This window comes from Buteo buteo, chromosome 13, assembly GCF_964188355.1.
Source record: "Buteo buteo chromosome 13, bButBut1.hap1.1, whole genome shotgun sequence".
In the NCBI taxonomy this organism is placed as follows: Eukaryota; Metazoa; Chordata; class Aves; order Accipitriformes; family Accipitridae; genus Buteo; species Buteo buteo.
The window spans coordinates 28408163-28428398 of NC_134183.1; the positions used below are offsets into that span (position 1 = coordinate 28408163).

The following is a 20236-nucleotide window of genomic DNA, read 5'->3' on the forward strand; positions in this document are numbered from 1 at the left end:
CACTTACCTCCTAACCTTATGTTTTGAGTCTTGAATTTTTTTTTTCCAGATTGCAGCATCATATGGAAATGCTGTCTGCATATTTGAACCACTTGGTATAAATTCTCATAAAAGAAATTGTGTAAGTATGTATTTCATGATTGTAATTTGGTTTAGGTTTTTAGAAGAGGCAAAAGTCTGTCTGCTAGTTATTATTATTACATTACATGGGCACACAAAAGACTAATGGATAAACATTTTCCACCATCCATAATAAAATTGGATCTTCCGCTGCGTGAATCAAACTGGGAACTGTGCTCCTAAGTTCACAACATCTTGTTCTTGAATCTCATACTAGAATGACATGGTGACAAGTTGGTGTTTCTTTAACTTGAAGAGGTCGTCAGATCTGTGGTACAGAAATATGACTTAAACTTGTAGACGTGTACCCAGGCTTGTGCTTAACAGCACAGCCATGGTCAAGCACTCAAGCATTAAGTATGTTCTCAAGCAGGTTTCACAATCTTTGTTGCATCTATACTGCCATCCCTTATGTTGTTATGAAAGTATGACTTAACTAGTTTAAAGTAATCTACAGACATATTTGTATGTGTGACAGGTCCAGATCTGGTTTGCAGGGCACTCTGTGATGCATTTAATTTTTATAAAACAATTAAAGAAATTATTAAAACTAGATTCAACAATCTACCACTGGGTCCTGAATGTTTTTGCAACAGGCTTAATAGCAATTTCTTAGAGAAAGAAAGAAATATCAATAACTTTCCACTTTGCTGTTGATGTGAGAATTAATCCTTTACTGTTTTTAACTACAGCAACTAAAGTGTCAGTGGCTTAAAACTGGGCAATTCTTCCTCAGTTCTATGACTTACAACCTGGCATGGGACCCTCAAGGTAATGTGAAGTTTGTGAAATTATTTGTTCAACATTTGTAGTTAGGAGAACTTGAACACTTTATTTTTATTGTTATAAAGTGAGAGCATGAATATGGAAATTTTAGATTATCTGTTCTCAGGCAGTGTTGCATAAAATGTGAGGCTACAGTTAGCGTTTTTGAAGATGCTGTGCCAAGTGTTTGTCTCTCTTATGCAAGATCTTAGTTTGGGAATCACAATGCTAAGTTGCTAACTGACTTAAATTACCACTAATAATCATTTAAATAGAATTTTATCACATTTAAAGTGAGCAATGTACCTGGGCACAGATATTTATAAGATGTCTAACAATGTATCTTTATTAGAGATGTGAATGGCTATTTAGCATCTACAACATTCATTGTTAAATATCGTTTATCATTTGAAGTCACCAAAAAACCCCTTGATGTTCTTTCTTAAAAGGTATTATAAATTCAAAATGTTTTAATAAAAGCAGCTATACAATATGATTGAATACCCTATCATATTAAAATAGACTTTACAAAGTTGAGTTTTCAACCTGTTTTGAATAATCATCAACAAAATATGATGACAGGCTTAGTCTTTCAATATACATGCATCATCTGGGTTTCACAGCTTTGATATTACTTTCAGGTAACAGGCTGCTGACAGCAACTGACTTCTTGCAATTGTGGGCCCCTCCATCTAGTGACATTCTAGAAGAAGAAGGTGATGATCCTGACAATCAGATCAAAGATGATAAAGTTCTCCCAGTTCTAAATGACTGGAAATGTGTCTGGCAGTGCAAGTGAGTGAGATAATTTTTATTTTAAGACAAATTGTAATGCCACCTCATATATCAACCCTATCTTCTCTCCAAAACCATATTTTAAAATGAGCTTTTAAATCAGCTTAAAATACCATAAAATTCAAACAATGTGTGTTACTCCAAATAGAAATTCCTCACTTTTTCAAGTGACCTATCACCAGATAACCTAGATAAAGGCTTACCCAGACTGTAGCACTGGCAACATATAAAAATTGTCCCTGTTTTCTCGTCTTTGAAAGTAGTGCCTGAGATATTGGATGAGACTGAACAGAGGAGCAGTAGCAGGCAGATAGACTCCACTGAAGGATGAGAGCTGCTTCCTGAATCTTAGGAAGAGGGTCCTGAAACTCCTTCTACCCAGTTCTATTTGAGATCCATATTATGGAAGTGCTTTGTGATCAGCCATTTTTATATATATGCAGACTTGGGAAGCAGCTGCCTATGAACCTGTTTTCTCTTGACTTTTTTGAAGCCATTTTAGATTTTGTGCCCACAAAGCACGGTATAGGCTGCTTTCCTCTTTCAGACAGCTGAACCATAAGCTGTAGTCACAGTCAAATAGTATCACAAATTATCTAAAAGATCTTCATTTTCATTTCTTCCTACTATTTGTCTTGGCTTCACTGGGAGTAGAGGAGCAGATGGGACAAACTTCACTTCTGTGATCTCATCGGATCTAGCCTAGGCTTGCTGTACTTAAAACAATTTATTTTACGGCCTGTTTTTCTGTAAAACTGTGAAAATACTAAATATTTTGTTTCACTGTGGCAAATACTTTTTATGCTTCTGCTATTTCTAAAGTATGCATAAAGCAACAACATAGAATACTAATATATTTCATTTAAATAATGAACAGTAATACTTATTCAACTGAATACATATGGAATAATACTATAGAATAAATAGACTTTACTTACAACTTAAAACTTTACTCCCATGTTCTTTAGGACTGCAGTATCAGTACATTTGATGGCGTGGTCTCCTGATGGTGAATACTTTGCAACAGCTGGGAAGGTATGGACAAAAAAAGAATAATTAAATAAGTGTTTGCAATGTTAATGTTTTGCATTTGTTTGACAAAGTAAATAAGTAATACAGAATAGTCCTGGACTATATGCTCTATTGTAGTCTGAGCTAAGTTAAATTACCATCTCATGTAATGCTGTATTTTCATGCAATTCCATGAATTTCAGCAACAAGAAATTGGATTTAGCTGTGTACTCTTACTGAATACTGGAGAATCAACCTGGAAATACAGTGACAGTGATACAGGCTTGTATACATATATGCTTTAGATAAAATATACTTAGATGAACTTTCAGATATGCATAAACATATTTTTCTACTTCTATTGGAAGTAATGAGGATAAATATTATATCATTATGATAGAATATGTACACATTTTAACTGGTATAATATGCATATCTCAGTGGATAAATTAAAATATTTTCTATTTAGTGAATTCTGGGTTCAATTACCAATTCTTAACTTCTATTTCAGTTTGGCATATTTTTTGTTAAATTGCTATTCAAGCTAAGTTTTCAATTAATAATTCTCTTTAATGTCACCCTCTCATTTGAGTGATTCCCTTTGGTTTTCAAGTCTGGATAGGTAAGCATTCATTGCTTGCACTTAATGTCAGTTGAAAAATGAAATGAATTTTTGGAACCTTTGTTTTCTTACACTTACTAAAGAGGACAATTGAATCATGAGCTGCATTATTTTATGACTAAAAATGTATTTGCAACACCTTAATAAATATTACATTTAGAATTGTTGTTGTTAGAAAATTATCAAAACATTTGCTTCATTCCATATTTCTATTTCCCATGAATATACTTCTATATAGCTAAGCATTTGACAAAGTAGGTGAGGCAGATGGTTCCAGAAGTAATTTTCTGTCTGTAAGACAGCTCTGTATTAGTTGTTTCATGAGATACACAGCTTTGATCATAATTCTTAACAGGGCTGCCTGTCAGACTTTCTTCCTGCAGAACCTGTGGTCAGATACTGTACTTTTTGATGCTTGTCAAGAAATACTATCTTTTATTCACACTCTTAGACGTTCATAATTTATTCATTTATTTACTTTATTCTGTATCTCCAGAAGCAAGTCCTGAAAACCAGGGATATGGCATCCAGCTGTGTACAATGTACTGTTGTCATAATAGTAATGTTGTCCGTAGCTCACATTGGTATAGTCATACTCCAGTCTCACTTATCAGCATTTGTACTATTGCTGTGTCAGCATTTCAGTTTTGTTTCAATTAATTACGTTAGTGGTGCCCAACCATTCAAACCAGAAAGGTAGCATAGGTTGTCCTGGTGGAGGGGAAGGTTGTAATACATGTATCTGCTCCTCTGTTGTGTGCCTGTGCTCAGTAGGTGCAGTGCTTTCCATGAAAGTCAGGCTTTCTGTGTATGGGAACCAACAGGGACTTACAGTATGAATTGTCTCAGTGGAGAAACTGACTGTTAATTAGCTTAATATTGTAGTGTGAGTGGCAGTCTATTTCTGGCTTCTATCTTTTCAGGGAAATGGACATGGAACTTAAGCGTGCATATGTGCTATGCAGAAAATGCATAGTGAACCAAGAGAAAAGTAGGGGGCCAACTGGATTGGAAGAAAAATTCCTTATCGGAATGGAGTGTTGCCAGCAGAATAGTTCTTCAGTCCTGTAACTCATTCCAGGATGACCATCAATGAAATAAGTGGTCTTAGAAATGGGTTGTCTGAAAAACTGCAAATAGTTCTGGGACACAGATCAAGTTTCCATGAAAGATACCAGACTTGCAGTTTCCTTATTATTTGGGATCTTCTTTTTGTGATGTTTTGTAATTATAGCTAGCTAACCCCATGGTTTTTTATTGCTTTACATAGGATGACTGCCTCTTAAAGGTTTGGTATCCTATGACTGGTTGGAAGTCATCTCTTCTGCCCCAAGAGAATGAAGAAAAGAAAAAATGCTCAGGGGTTGTCCACTTCTCATTTGTTTATTTGGCACATCCTCGAGCAGTGACAGGATTTTCATGGCGTAACATTAGCAAGTACATGCCCAGGTTTGGAAGTTTTCTTTTTAAAAAAAAACAAGCAAGCCTTTGACCAAGTATTTTTTAACACTCTGCTTGAAGTTTGGCCATCAAGAACATGATTAGATTTCTCTGCTTATACTTTCAAGAAATAAAACATATCAACATTCTCCCATAAGCTTCTGTATTACTTAGTGCAATAGTGATAGTCATGTTAACAGGTGAGATTTATTCTAAAATATGGTCTAAACTTCAGTGCCTTCTCAAGTTATGTGAGGAAACATGGATGTAAGGCTTTGTCTTCACCAGATGGTGCTATGACATTGGAAATAAAATGCTTGTTTAAATGATTAGCATTTAGTAAGCTATTTTCTACACCTTGTTGTATATAGTGGTGTTTAATTAGCTGTTCAATTTCACTTTTCATTATTTAGTAAAATTTATGCATTCTTCGCATAGCTCAGCAAGTCAGATAGTTTAGGCAGTTTCATAACTGCAGTTTTATAATAACTGTTGCATTTATCAAATAATAACCATTCTGTGTTCACATGCACTTTTGCCAATAATCTATGGGTTTATCAGCATGCCAAAAATCCCTACTGATATAAAACCTTTAGTTAGGGGAGAGGCAGAAATTTGGATGAAACAATAACTACTAAATACTTGTATAATCCCCTAATTTCTGCTGTGTTCATATAGCTAATTTAATTACATTGGGTAGTAACCTTGATATGTCTGTCGTTAGGGGTTTGGTCTGTAATGTATTACTCACATCATGTCTTGATGGCATCTGTCGGCTGTGGGCAGAGACGTTGTTACCAGAAGATACTCTTCTCGGTGAGCAGATCTGTGAAACCAGCACTTCCAGCATTAGCAGCACTATCTCTCAATCTGGAAAGCAAAAGGACAAAATACAGCATGCGCTAGAGGTACAAGTAAATACTTACTTTGTGAATTTTTTATTTCAAGATTCTTAAAAAGTAAATATTTAAAGGATGTAGAACTCTAAGAATATGTATTATCTAGTTCTTATAAGCGTAACAGTCTGAATTACTTCATGTCAGTTTTTGAAGTCTGTTACTAAACAGTGAAGAAGTCAGAGACTTTGCAACTCTGCACCCAAGCTCCATGTTCTTAAAACTCAATCAACTTTTTCTACAGCTAACTAATAGTGACAGGAAGAGACAATGTTTAATGGAATAGTAAGTGATGGTTTCATTCTGATTGGGTCTGAAAGTCTGTCATTATAAAAACAGTGAAGGCAGTAAATAAACTCTTCTAATTTTTAGTTATCTGATTTAATAATTGCATTTCTAAAGGGTGGTATTATGGGGCTCTAAATTTCAGTGGCAGTCTTATCAAGTCTATTAAGTTTACAGTAAGAGAAAACCTATCATTATAAAAACAAGAAAACAAAACAAAACAAACCAACCACCCTACAACTCATTTGTAGACTATTACAATCAGACCAAGTTTTTACTTCTTACATATTATAATGATCAACAAATAGGAAGAGTGGAATCAAGTATGCTTTGCACCTTTGAATCAGTTGTGCTTTACATGTGCTCTCAGCAATTTTCAGTGACACAAAAATAATTCATTATAAAATTATATTGCAAAGGTTACTGCTTTTAGATTGTTGTAATATTGTTTATGAACATTACACAAAATAGTGTGTATTTTTGTGTTGTTGTTGAAGCAGATATTGAAGGAACTTTCAGAAGACTGTTAGAAGTGCTTTGCCTTTGGCCAGAACTGATGTACATAAGTGTTACTAATATCTGTTGAAATCTATTTAAAATAATCCTTTTGAAATTAGTCTTCACTTCTTAGGTAGAAGGAAGTTAAAAAGCTTTAGGCTTTATATAAGTGTGAATTTTTACCTTACAGTTTTTTAGTATTCATTAATTTATTTTTTATAACTATTTCAGACAATTCACCATTTGAAAAATATGAGAAAAGGACAAAGGAGATCTTCAGTTCTTGTTACCCACCCAGATGTATTGCCAGATCAACAGGGTACTCATGAAGTTCAGCGTCACATTTCACATCATGCAAATGCACTTGGTCACTTCCATATAGCAGCAAGCATCAACCCTAATACAGGTGAAATACAACCATTTATTAAACTGTACAATATATTTGTACAAAATGAAAAAAATAAATGGGATTGAGATGCATTCTTTGCTTTGCCTTATTGAATACAGGGAATTTGTAGGAAGACTGTTATTTCACCAGTCTGTTACTTGGCATAGAGTTTTGTAAGACAAATGAGGCTGAATTTATTCTGAATACCTTCAGCACTTTTAAAAGACAATTAAATTCATCTTTGCACATCAGAAAGCAAAAGAAACCTAAACTTGAAGTCTTCTTTGCGTTTCATTGTTGGGTTTTGGGAGGCAATGGTTTATGATGAATAGAGTATTTGCTTCCTACAGAATATGTAGTGAATGAAAAAAAACTGTACTAGATTTTTTGGCAGGAAACCAGCTACTTTTTATAGAATAATGCAGAATATTTTAAACAAGGAGAAGATTAAAGAGCAATCATGTGCCTTACCTAAAATTTGTACATGAAATGACAACACTGCAACATGTGAAACTGAACAATTAGAACTGTTGAGTATCATTTACCATTCACATAAGAATCAATTTTCATGTAAATTTATTGATGTTAAAATCTGTTTACATTTTTTTTATTACAATTGCAGGTAGAAACTTGATCCACATCTTACCTTTTCTAATCTTACAGGCACAAATTATGTTCTACCTGAAATAAGTTAAATATCTTAATTAAGAAATCTCTGTGTGTATATATAAATAAAAAGATGAGCAGTTTAATATATAGCTTTTTTATTTGTTTAAAAATCTCCACAGATATTCCATCAGTCTTGGCTGGAACAGCTTTTAATATAGATGAAGGAAATGGAGGCTTCGTTGTTCACTGGTTGAATAATAAAGAATTTAATTTTACATCCTCTATTGAAGTATTTATGCAGCATCTAAGAAAAATTTCTGAACAACAACTAGAACAAGATTTTGATGTTGAGGTTGAAGAAGAAGAAGAAATGGAAGAAAAAGAGAGAGGATTACATATGAAATTAGATCATGGTTAGTAATATCAAGATATGTAGCACAAGAATTATTCTGAAGCACATTAATGCAATAACTAATGCAGTTATTTAGCACAAGAATTATAAGTGCTAACATTTTATCACTAATCTAAAATAAATAGACATTTAGAGCTGCAATTTTGGCTGCTGTAATTGTAGGCATGAAAAATTCAATTATGTACGCTGTTGGAATGCAATAGTGATATACACAGTGAAAAAGAAAGGTAGCTTTTGTCTTTCATTTCCATTTTGGATATATTCGACTGAGCTATGAAATTATCACTAAGACCTGCTTTCTATTTACCTTACAATCTGATTGTCAGTAATGACATACCAACTTATGGCAAGCTTTAAGAAGGGTTGGACGTAGCTCCATTTTAATGCAACTGCACTGTTTCCAGTGCTGATAAGATTTACATCTTAAACCTTAGATCACCTGATGATCCCAAGTGTAGCTGTTCACAAAGGAATGGAGAGACATATTTTGAAATTAATGAGGGAAAACTTATCCTACCAGAAGTACTTTACATTGGTGTGGGAGGGTCACTTGGCCAGTAAGAATGTGTAAAAATAAAAATCTGTCTACAGAAACTAGTAAGACCAAGTAATCATAGTAAACCAATGATACATTGTGTCATTTATAATGCTTAGGTTCTTAAAATCTAGATTACTGATGCAGTAGTTAAGTGTGTGATAGTTATTACTGAACATGCACTACATACTAGTTCAATGATTATATACCATATATTTCATGATCACCTTCTAAATAAAAAAAAAAAATAAACAAACTACATTAATTTGGAACCAGCATTCATATGAAATGTGTGGGTTTGTATAGTTGACCAGAATAATCTTAGGCAGGGCATTACTCTAAGTATCTCGATTTTTACGGTTGTATTTATTATTACTTGTATTGCATAGTTAGAAGCGATAGTCAAAGGCAAGAGCCTCGTATTTTTGTACAGACAGACCAAAGAAAAATGTTTCTACCCTCAATGTGCATGAATGTTCTTATCAGATAGTACTATTAGCAGATAAAAACCAATAGGGAAATCTTTGCAATGGATAAAATGGCGCATTTCTTTTCTGTTGCAGACTTGTCTATAGATAGAGAATCAGAGACAGGGACTGGTACAGGCTCTTCAGAACATGAAGATGGAGAAAGAGAGGGAAGTCCCAAAACATCTCTACTAGCAGGCCCACGCATGCCTCTTCCAACAGTTTTGTTAGATCGGAAAATTGAGTTGCTCCTAACTGAATGGAACAGAAATCCAGATATGCTTTTTACTATCCATCCTATTGATGGTACCTTTTTGGTGTGGCATGTGAAATATTTAGATGAATACACTCCAGGCATCTTTCAACAAGTTCAGGTATTGTATATTTGAAATTGTTTTATTATTTATGATCTTAATCTACAATCATTTTGTCCTTTCTTTTATATCTGAACATCAGTATGAATTTAATTTTAAGTACTTCCTGTGAAACAGCTATTTAATCAGACTTAAGCTGGGTTGTTATATTCTAATTTTTTTCTTTCTTTTCTTTTTTTTTTCTTTTTTTTTTTTTTTTTTAGGTTTCATTTTCTTCTAGGATTCCTGTTGCATTTCCATCAGGAGATGCTAGTTCCCTTAGCAAAAATATTATGATGTATGCTTGCCCTGTCTTTGTAAAAGATAACAGTAATGCTGTACATCAGAAGACAATGGACTTTCCAGATAATACTCTAGCAAATAAAGGACAAAGCTTTGCCCAGGACAGTGCAAATGTGAATATAATCTCTCCCCTAGTAATGATGATTTCCAAACATGTAGATGGCTCTCTAAACCAGTGGGCAGTTACTTTTGCTGATAAATCAGCTTTCACTACTGTGCTAACTGTATCACATAAATTTAGGTACTGTGGTCACCGTTTTCATCTAAATGATCTAGCTTGCCATTCTGTTTTACCATTACTGCTAACATCTTCTCATCATAATGCTCTATTAACTCCTGAATCAGACAGTTCCTGGGACTCTGACAGGATAAACAGAATAATGGATCCTATTAAACATGTGAAAGGTTCTTCTAGGCAGCAACTTAAAAATGCAGCAACCCGTACATTCCATGACCCAAATGCAATCTATAGTGAGCTGATTCTGTGGCGTGTAGACCCTATAGGACCTTTATCATACACTGGAGGAGTATCTGAACTGGCTCGAATTAACTCTCTTCATACATCCGCTTTCTCTAACGTAGCCTGGCTTCCAACACTTATTCCCAGCTATTGCCTTGGTGAGTATACTTAGCATGTTTCCATATAGAGTTAATACTGAAAGTCACAGAATTAATTTGTTAAAATAAATTACTATTGTATTTAGAGTATATTTATATTAACTTTTCAGTAATTTCCTTGTATTATGCAAATTAAGCATTTTTATTTCATTTGAGGCTAAGTTACTTCAAAACATTTCAGCTTGTCTGAGTCTGTAGTTACTGTGCATCAGCTGACATTCAGTAACTTTTTTGTGTGAGTAAGCAATCATCACTCTCACAGACAACAAGATGATCATGATGCCCTTCCTCAGTGCTTTAGGCAGCTTCACTGAGTGTTCTCTGCATTGACATGGTATTAATAATGCAGATGTTCTCATGACTTAGGCATCTGGGTTGTTGGCCACATACAGCTGCAGGAGGCAGTGGGTTGAACAGAACTAGTTTTTGGACTGCTTGAACATCTGAATTATTGGGAAAGATTTTCAGCCAAAATTTACAGTATCAAAATCTTTTAACATGCTGGCTAAGAACTCTGCTTAGAAGGTCCTGAACCAATACCAAAATTCTTCAGGCCATCAGTGGTTTACAAAGGCCCGGTTAGAACACTGAGTATTTTTAAAGAAATAGACTTCATTAACTTTACAGAACTGCAAACAATACTTTTTCAGAGGTCAGGCAGTACAACATCTAATGTGTAATGCCCTAGGACAATTCTTCAGCTTCTCTATTTAATTTTAGGGCTTTCTATCGCAGTTAGGAAAATTGTCTCTACAAATGTTCCTCTATTCAGCCACTCAGATGCTTATTTTTGAATTATCATAAAGATGTTGTTGTAGTAGTTGTCATCTTTGTATACAGTACTAAAGATGTCGTTTGTGCATGGATGTAACGTTAATTTTATACTAATAATGCCAGGTTATTTTATTATGCTAAGGCCAGTCTGACCTTTTAAATGATTAAATGGGTGTCAAAGATTGTGTACAACCTCAAAAATCCTAAGTATGCTTAATAAATGCATAACGTAACTTTGATTCAAAATAAAATAAATCCATTTTCTCTGCTTACATAGTAACATTCTGTGCTGTCTGAATCCCACAAAGTCTTCTAAACACAAATAACTAGCTGCTTCTCTCTTATAATGTAAGGGGAAAACGTATATCAGAATAGAAAACCTTGTGTCAAGCCTGTTCTGTATACTGTAAAGAAGCAAAAAAGACAGTCTGTTACAGTTTTTCATATATTATTCACTACTGCAGATATATTTCTCCCTCCTCTTTTATATCTGCACTTTTAACTGGAGGGTAGAAGGAAATATTCATAGAGGTTAATATTACCCAAAGAGCCTAGAGACAGTAACCAAGGAAAAAAGCTGTAGCTAATATAGCTTTTCTGAACAGTTTACCTTAGACTCCTACTCTGACAACCTAGGGATGCTAGAATTAGCACTTCCGAGCACCTCCTTAGAGGTGACAGTAAAGAGAACATAATCATTTTAAGGAATGGCAGCGTTCCCTTAGGTGTACTACATACTTACTGGTTTTTGCATGTGTGAACGATGTTTGTAAACATATATAAATTCTGCTTAGATTATTCACTTTTATGAGGAGTTTCAGTTACATAAATGAGCAGAGAGTTATTTCAAAGTTCAAGTACTGGTGGCTTAATGCACACATTTGTTTAGGTTTTTGCTTCAGTACTTTATGAAAATTATGTTAGAAACATACTCAGATATTGTGAAGTGGATTGTAATAGACTACCTGATGCCATTTGACTGCCATTTTTTTCTCTAACTACAAAATTTTTGTGTTTTCTATTAGGTACATACTGCAATTCTGCTAGTGCTTGCTTTGTTGCATCCGATGGCAAAAACCTGAGACTCTATCAAGCCGTTGTAGATGCACGAAAACTTCTAGATGAATTATCTGACCCTGAATCATCTGTAAGTTTTATGTAGCAATGGTTTGAAAGTATTAAAATAAAACTAATTAAGGTAACTTTTTTTTTTCCACACCAGTGGTTTGTCTTCACTTAGTTCTGTATAATTTTTATGCCATTCCATGTATAGGATCTTATGCATTACACCTTGCAGAATTACATTTTGCAGCTGTCTGTAAACATTAGCAGACAGAAATGCAGCTATTACTACTAAAAGTGGCTGGACTGAAACAAAATTTCCCTGACAAGTTTCCCCAGCCTGTAGCAGGTGGGGGGAAAGGAAAAATAGGATTTTTTTTTTTCTTTGTCTTCTCAAAATAGGGGATTTAATAGCAAGTAGGAAGGTGAAGACAGAAGAGCAAGACTTAGGTGTATCCACCTAAGTTACATTTATATATCAGGAAGGGCAGAGATGGTAGGATAGGAGGGAATCAGCAGGTTTTTGCCAAGAGTAATATTAGCTCTTATTTTTTCTGTAATAAGCAATTTTTTCATCCTTTTTTAGCTTTCATTTCTGTGACTTTAAGCAAAGTAAAGCTTGACCTTGCACTGTTAAGTGTATAAAGAAGCACATCTTTCCTTTTTTTCCATTCTTCTGTTATTTTATAAGCTATCCAGCAAGATAGAGCCTGTCACTATTCAGATCAGTCTGAGGAATCTGTTCTAGGAACCATGACTGTGAACATTCCAGCAAAAATCAATAGACCCTTCAGTTTATATATAAGCTGTACTGATTTATTTTTTTACATGTTGTGACAAAACCTGAAGCTTTAAAGAAAAGTGAAGAAGTGTATTTGAGTTTCTCATGGCACAGATACTAAGCTATGCTATGAAAGGATAAATCTTTAAATAAACAACATTTAGTTTCCATAAAAACTGGTGTGCTATCCCCATGAATAGCTGCAGACTCACAACAGTGCAAATGTCCTGATAAACACATTATTCATAATTGCCAAAATGACAACAGGAAGAAGTCTGTTACAGTTTACGCCAGCAAGGAAAATCAAAGCATCAGTTTATTGTAAATGACTGCAATTTCCTTCTGTCTAAAGGAAAAATATACTAACTCTTCTTGTTTTGCTCTGTTTCAGAAACTTATTGGGGAAGTTTTTAACATTGTGAGCCAACAATCTACTGCTCGACCAGGATGCATTATTGAACTCGATGCAATAACAAACAAAGTAAATAAATAGTTAACTCTTTAAGGGTATCACATAAAAGGTGTTTAATAGCTTTGTCTATTAATTAACCTAATCTGTTGAAAAGAATTCTCTATGGTGACAATGACTGCCTTGAATTTTTGTGAATGTTGAGATACCTTGAATGTTTTAGTCAGACAACTTTCTTTTAGCTGCTAGGAGCTCAAAGCCCATTCTTAGTGTGTAACAGTATTTTCTAAGCATAAATCTTGATGAAAACAAAACTTAACTAAAGACTGGTTTACAAACCATCATAATTTAAAGGAAAAAAAAACAACCAATCCCCCCCAAATACAAACAAACAAAAAGATGAACAACGTTAAAAAAAACAACCCAAACCTAAAAACTAGACCTAACTATTCAAAAATGTAGGAATCATAGCCATGTATGACTTCAGTTTTTTTGTCTGTCTTGTAAGACAAATTTTTATATGTTAACTAATACAGCTATACATTTCGAACAATGAGGGGATAGTATTATTACACCTTGTTCTCACTCACAGTTCTTTTGATCATATGTGTACCAGTGCTGTTTTCTGTTAGGAAGCAGCCTGTGGAAACAGTGGTTTACCATTTCTTAATTAGACATCTGGATGTTTTTAACATATATAAAGACGTATTTCTCTGTCAATAAATTTTCCTGCCTTTTAAGTATTAATCACATAAGATCTTCAATTTTAAGTTCAGATTTACAAAATATTTTTCTAGGATTTTTATAGATGAGTACAGGGAATACTCTTTTTCCATGTTTCTGTGCAAAAAAGAGGGTGTTTTGCAACATGAAACCTTTGCCATCACTGTCTTTGGAGGACGTATTTTTCCTTGCCTGCAGGAAAGGATTTCATGCTAGCAGCCTCCTTTGGAGAGAGATGGAGGTACTGCAAAGAAATCTGTTGCTGTCAGGAAGGACAGCTCTTGAGATATCCAATTCATGCAATTCATTCCCTTTTTTTAGATTTCCCAAGCAATTCACTGCAGACATGTCTTCCCACTGAAGAGGGGTAAAAGTCTAAGAGTTTTTGCCACTGTCATTTGTTCAGCACCTAAAGAAGTAAAAACCAATCAGATACTAATTCATCTGTCAATAACTGTGGCAAAAATGTTATTATGTAATTTGTCTAGCATAGTAGGTATCAGTGAAATTATTTGAATATACAAACAGTAGGTTCTAGAATATGCTGCTCTTAATATAAGAGGAAATTGGTTAGTTTTCCTGATGCATTGAAATAATTTTCAACATTATAAAAGAAAATGATCCTCATCAGTCGCTAGATTGCACAAAAGAAATAATTGCGTTAGTACAAAACGTTGCTATACTGTTCTGGAAGCATAACTATTGCTTAATGTTTCAGTGTGGCTCAAACACACAATTGCTTCATGTCTTTCAAGAAGATTTCATTTTGGGATACAAACCACATAAGGAAGATGTGGAAGGGAAAGAAACAGAAATATTTTTCCAGCCATCACAAGGTATAGCATAAAAATAACTACTATGAATGAAGTAGGTACCAAAAATGTTCTTAAAGAATACTGAAATCTAGCTGGCATATGCTAGTTTCCTTTTTAATGAGAATCTCTAGAATTCAGTATGATGGCTGTTTCATGTTTCTCATATGAATTGTTGTTTACATAGTTAATGGTATTAAACAAAGGTAATTTGCTTAGAGTGAAACATTTTAACTTATATGGCAAAGTCTATTTTTCACAGTGCTGTATATTATATGTAAAAAATGTGTACAAAATAAAACAGAAGTGTATTTTCTGCATCAATGTGTTGTTCCAGGTGATAAGATGAATATATCTGACTTCTGAGTTAATACAATAGAAAGTAACTGGGGAATTTGGTAGTAGGCTTAAAACTTTAAAAGAAAAAGGAAGAAAGCAGGCAGGTGGAAAAGAGTTTTTACAATCTAGCAAAATAGTTCAGACTGACTGGGAGACCAAATATATCTAAAATTAGATTTGCCACTAATACTCAGGTTGTCTGTAAGTCAGTCTATCTTGTTATTTTTGTAATTATTCTGTAGCCATGAGCAAACAAAATGTCAATTAAAAATGTTATTAATGGTAATGTTTGAATATTTTGTTTAATAATCAAGCAGTTTCTTTCAAAGAGGAAAACGGGGGGTTTAGTACCAATTTTTAGAGAGTCTTCTGTTACTGAAAATTATTTATGTTGAACATAAACTTCATGATAGTGATAATAGGTTTAATTACAGGGTATCGTCCACCGCCTTTCTCAGAAAAGTTCTACCTAGTAGTAATTGAAAAAGATAGTAATGGCTGCTCTGTTCTTCAGATGTGGCATCTTCATCTCAAATCTGTGCAAGCCTGTTTAGGTGAGTGAGTGACTATCATTTTCTTAGACAGACGTTTCTTTCGCATTATTTAAAGTAAAGCTTGGTGGTTTATTTTAAAACAAATTATGTCACCTTTGTCAAGCAGAAGCCTCAAAGTCAGGAATCTTTGAAATAATTTATCAATGCAATAGAAGCAGGAAGATTCTTTACAAATGTCAGTTGCATTCTATACCAATAGCAATATAAAAATTAGTTGATAGGGTGAGTAATGTACTTAAGCACTGGATTCTTTATTTTAAACTATCAGTATTTCAGAATGTTACGGGTATCTTAAAATGAATAGTCACAGCATGCAATAAAACTAATGCAGCCTGCACACACCATATAATTATTTAATATGTGGCTTAAGCACTGCTAAAAAAATAAATCTGGTTATAGGACATTCATGCCTTGTCCTTACTTATAAACAATTTTAACACTTATGGCAATTTTTTTTATATAGCAAAACCAACTGAAGCTACTTCATCAGAGAATAAACTTAGTGTACCTGAGCAAAAGACTGTGGATTCTTCTCCAGATGTATCACCTGGCATAAGTCCCATTCCACGATCTTCATCAATTGCTAATCTTCAGACTGCTAGTAAACTCATTCTGAGCTCCAGACTTGTGTATAGCCAACCTCTGGATCTTCCTGTTGGTGTAGAAGTAATAAGAGCAACTCCATCAGCAGGTAAATTTAACATTTTTTTTCTATCCAGTTGGTCCACTAGTTTTACCTCCCAGTTTTTATAGGATTGTATCTCCTTGGCCTATCACATTCTGATTTACTGATACAGGGAATGCAGGACTAAAGAGGCTCTCTCAAATCATTGTGACCTTGTCATGTTGCTCTTTCACAAATGTATCAAGTCCCCACTGGAAAGCTGTTCCTGACACTTAATGCTGTAGTAGTTGGAAACTTAACTTCCATCCCTTATTTATTAATGAACAATTTATACCTGCTTGTTCATTGGCCAGCATTAATGTGTTGAGTATATAGTGCTTTTTTTACCTGATGCACTTACACCTTCTTTGTCTGTCTGTCTGTGTTTCTCCTATCTTAGGAACCCTCTTAGGTTTCATTTTTGTAGGCTATATGAACTTAATCTTAACTTCCTTAATCTCATCTGATTAAGGCTTTGTATTCCTGTCATTATTCTACCAACCGTATTCTGAATTAGTTCAGTTCCAGCTTATCTTCTTTGAATAGTGACCAGAAATGCAGATGATTAGTAATGTTCAAGCTGCAAGACTGTTATCAGTCTCAATACATTTGCCCTACCCAACTCCAAATTAGAAAAATAATACCAGGTTGTAAAGCTCTCTATCAGTAGTTAGACAGTGTTATGACTGCCTTTTTCATGTAGGCATTCTACTTTGTATTACTAAAACTAAATATGTTTGTTCTAACTTCAGGTCACCTGAGTTCTTCATCAATATACCCAGTCTGCCTTGCACCTTATTTGATAGTAACATCGTGTTCAGACAACAGAGTGCGGTTCTGGAGATGTGCTGTAGAGACAGACCTAAACAGCAAAAATGAAGAAAAGGAAACATATCATTGGAGAAAATGGCCTTTAATGAATGATGAAGGAGAAGACAACAGCAGTACAGTGAGCATAGTAGGGAGGCCAGTTGCTGTTAGCTGTTCTTACACGGGACGTCTTGCAGTAGCATACAAACAACCCATACAGCATAATGGTTTTGTGTCCAAAGAATTTTCCATGCATGTTTGTATACTTGAATGTGAGTCTACAGGAGGATCAGAATGGGTTTTGGAACAGACAATTCATCTGGATGATTTAGTTAAGGTTGGAAGTGTACTTGATTCAAGGGTCAGTGTAGATAGTAATTTATTTGTTTACAGTAAATCAGATGCTTTTTTGAATAAAGACAAATACCTGGTGCCCAGTATCAAGCATTTGGTGCATTTGGACTGGGTATCAAAAGAAGATGGTTCACATATATTGACAGTTGGAGTTGGTGCCAACATCTTCATGTACGGAAGACTTTCAGGAATTGTAACAGATCAAACTAGCAGCAAAGAGGGAGTAGCTGTCATTACTTTACCACTAGGTGGTAGCATAAAACAAGGTATAAAGTCAAAGTGGGTGTTGCTTAGATCCATTGATTTGGTATCATCTGTAGATGGCACTCCTTCACTGCCTGTTTCTCTGTCCTGGGTGAGAGATGGTATACTGGTAGTGGGAATGGACTGTGAAATGCATGTTTATGCCCAGTGGAAACATGCTGTCAAGTTTGGTGATGGGGAAAGTGATGTTTTTACTACTGAAGACTCAACGACACAAGATCCACTCAAAACAAGCTTGATAGTGAAGAAGACCAGTGTAATTGATGGGGCAGGTATTGTGGATGATGTTTTTGGCGCTCCAACTGTAATTCAGGATGGTGGCCTTTTTGAAGCTGCTCATGTTCTTTCACCTACTCTACCCCAGTATCATCCAACCCAGTTATTAGAACTTATGGATCTGGGTAAAGTTCGCCGAGCCAAAGCCATTCTATCGCATTTAGTTAAATGTATTGCAGGAGAAGTTGCAATAGTTAAAGACACAGAAGCTGGAGAAGGAACTGGTCCTAAACGCCATCTTTCTCGCACCATTAGTGTAAGTGGTAGTACTGCAAAGGATACTATCACAGCTGGAAAAGATGGTAGTCGAGACTACACAGAGATAGACTCAATTCCCCCACTGCCACTGTATGCACTGCTTGCTGCAGATCAAGATGCCACTTATGTTTCTGAAGAAACTTCTAAAATACCTCAGGGCTCTGAAGATCATGCTAAGAGAAAAACAGAGGATCAGTACTCAGATCTATTCCAGATTCAGCCTGTTACAACTGAAGACTTCATTGATTTTGAGCCTGAAAAGAGGGAGAGTAAATCAAAAGTTATTAATCTGTCACAGTACGGACCAACTTACTTTGGCCGAGAACATGCTAGTGTCCTTTCAAGCCACCTGATGCACTCAAGTCTGCCAGGCCTCACTCGACTGGAGCAGATGTTCCTTGTAGCTTTGGCAGACACTGTGGCCACGACAAGCACTGAACTAGATGAGAACAGAGATAAGAATTACTCAGGTTAGTAACTGACGTATTACTGAATTAACATTCATTTTCTTCTTAGCAAAGGTAAACTTAGTCCTTGGGTATTTTGGGATAATAAAGCTGAAAGCTAGCATCGGTTATTTAGATTAGATACAGTAAGAAAGAAAAACACTTAAATATAAATCTCTACTTATATTTCATACATAATAAATAACTTGAAGTTCAGGTTCTCGGCAAGTTTAGAAACATACATTCCTCACACACTGCATATAGTAAGTTGTATATATGCCTCTTGTGGTCACCTGTGTATTCAAAAGTCAGTATTTTATATTTCACAGGAAGAGATACCTTAGATGAATGTGGCTTACGATATTTGTTGGCTATGCGCTTGCACACCTGCCTTCTGACATCACTCCCACCTCTGTATCGAGTTCAGCTGCTTCACCAAGGTAATTTCTTAGGGCAAAGTATTGCTTTCATTTGATCCACTTGAGTTGACAGGATCTGGTTACTTTTGATCTATAATATTATGATATTTCTATTATCTGCATATTAATTTTAGATTATATCTATTCCACTAACACCCTTACCTTGCAAAGGCTTAGTATAGGCTTCCCTACATGCACTGAATAGCAAAAAAAGTATAGGTGTAGAACAGAAGAAAGATTCTGCCTCATTCAGTTTGAGGAATGAATAAGTTCCTCAACCAGATGACATACAGATTTTATATATATTTCATTGTTTCTGCTGGAGGAATGAAGATATTGCTTTACATAAGCATGTCTTTATCTTACCTTAAAGATTATTTTACTGTTTTCATGACAGCAGGTTGTGAAATACAGGAAAGAAAAGCAGGCACCACCTAAACAGCAGAGAGAAAGGTTTCTGGCCCAGAATGGGTCTGCCTTTGTGATAACAGAATATTTTTCCTTCAGTCTTTCGCCATATAACTCTAGTACAAATACGAATGCGGTTCTGGAAAATGATGGAAGAAGCACTGAGGAGAGGACATCCCTAGTGAGCAAAAAGATATTTCAGCTGTTCCTTTAGCAGCTCTACTTCCTGTTGAGGGAAACCAGTCTCTCTCAGATCTACCTAACTCTTGGGTTGGTGATCCCACTTTGCATCTCTGACATATTCCATTTGCTTATTAACAAGTCTTAATCTTCTGAATTTTATTATGTTATTGTTTAGGCCTATCTACTTGCCATTTTGCATGGGCTTTTCATTCTGAGGCTGAGGAGGAGCTGATCAATATGATTCCTGCTATCCAGAAGGGAGACCCACAGTGGTCTGAATTAAGAGCTATGGGTATTGGTTGGTGGGTCAGGAATATCAACACACTCCGAAGGTGCATTGAGAAGGTACTTCTTATTGCTTACAAATTATAGTTACATGCTGTTAGGTATGCCTCAACAGATATGCACAGTGACTTGTATATAGCAGATTCCTTTGTACTCCAGCCCAGCCAGGAGACTGTGTTACTAGTTTTTTCTATGCCAACTGATGATGGTAGTCCTGGCTTACAAATTTCATTATTCAATAGTAAGATATGATACAACTGATCTAGGGAAAAGCCATTTCTGAAGCACCTAATTTCTC

At 35.0% G+C, this 20236-nt stretch overlaps 1 protein-coding gene across 6 annotated transcripts in view; it reads left to right on the plus strand.

Moving 5' to 3' along the window:
• The window catches only part of DMXL2 (Dmx like 2), a 55301-nt gene that overhangs the window by 10898 nt on the left and 24167 nt on the right, over nt 1-20236 (plus strand). For 5 of the 6 annotated variants that reach the window (XM_075045252.1, XM_075045247.1, XM_075045248.1 and 2 more), the window contains exons 3-20: nt 50-121; nt 813-891; nt 1527-1680; nt 2649-2715; nt 4584-4762; nt 5478-5661; nt 6664-6838; nt 7609-7842; nt 8940-9217; nt 9421-10117; nt 11917-12038; nt 13126-13215; nt 14585-14702; nt 15452-15571; nt 16035-16262; nt 16988-18667; nt 18973-19083; nt 19829-19998. In XM_075045252.1, the coding sequence (XP_074901353.1) occupies nt 50-121; nt 813-891; nt 1527-1680; nt 2649-2715; nt 4584-4762; nt 5478-5661; nt 6664-6838; nt 7609-7842; nt 8940-9217; nt 9421-10117; nt 11917-12038; nt 13126-13215; nt 14585-14702; nt 15452-15571; nt 16035-16262; nt 16988-18667; nt 18973-19083; nt 19829-19998 (4758 nt within the window). Of the gene's footprint in view, nt 1-49; nt 122-812; nt 892-1526; nt 1681-2648; nt 2716-4583; nt 4763-5477; nt 5662-6663; nt 6839-7608; nt 7843-8939; nt 9218-9420; nt 10118-11916; nt 12039-13125; nt 13216-14584; nt 14703-15451; nt 15572-16034; nt 16263-16987; nt 18668-18972; nt 19084-19828; nt 19999-20236 lie in introns of those variants that run through there. The other variant, XM_075045251.1, reaches the window with a different exon arrangement.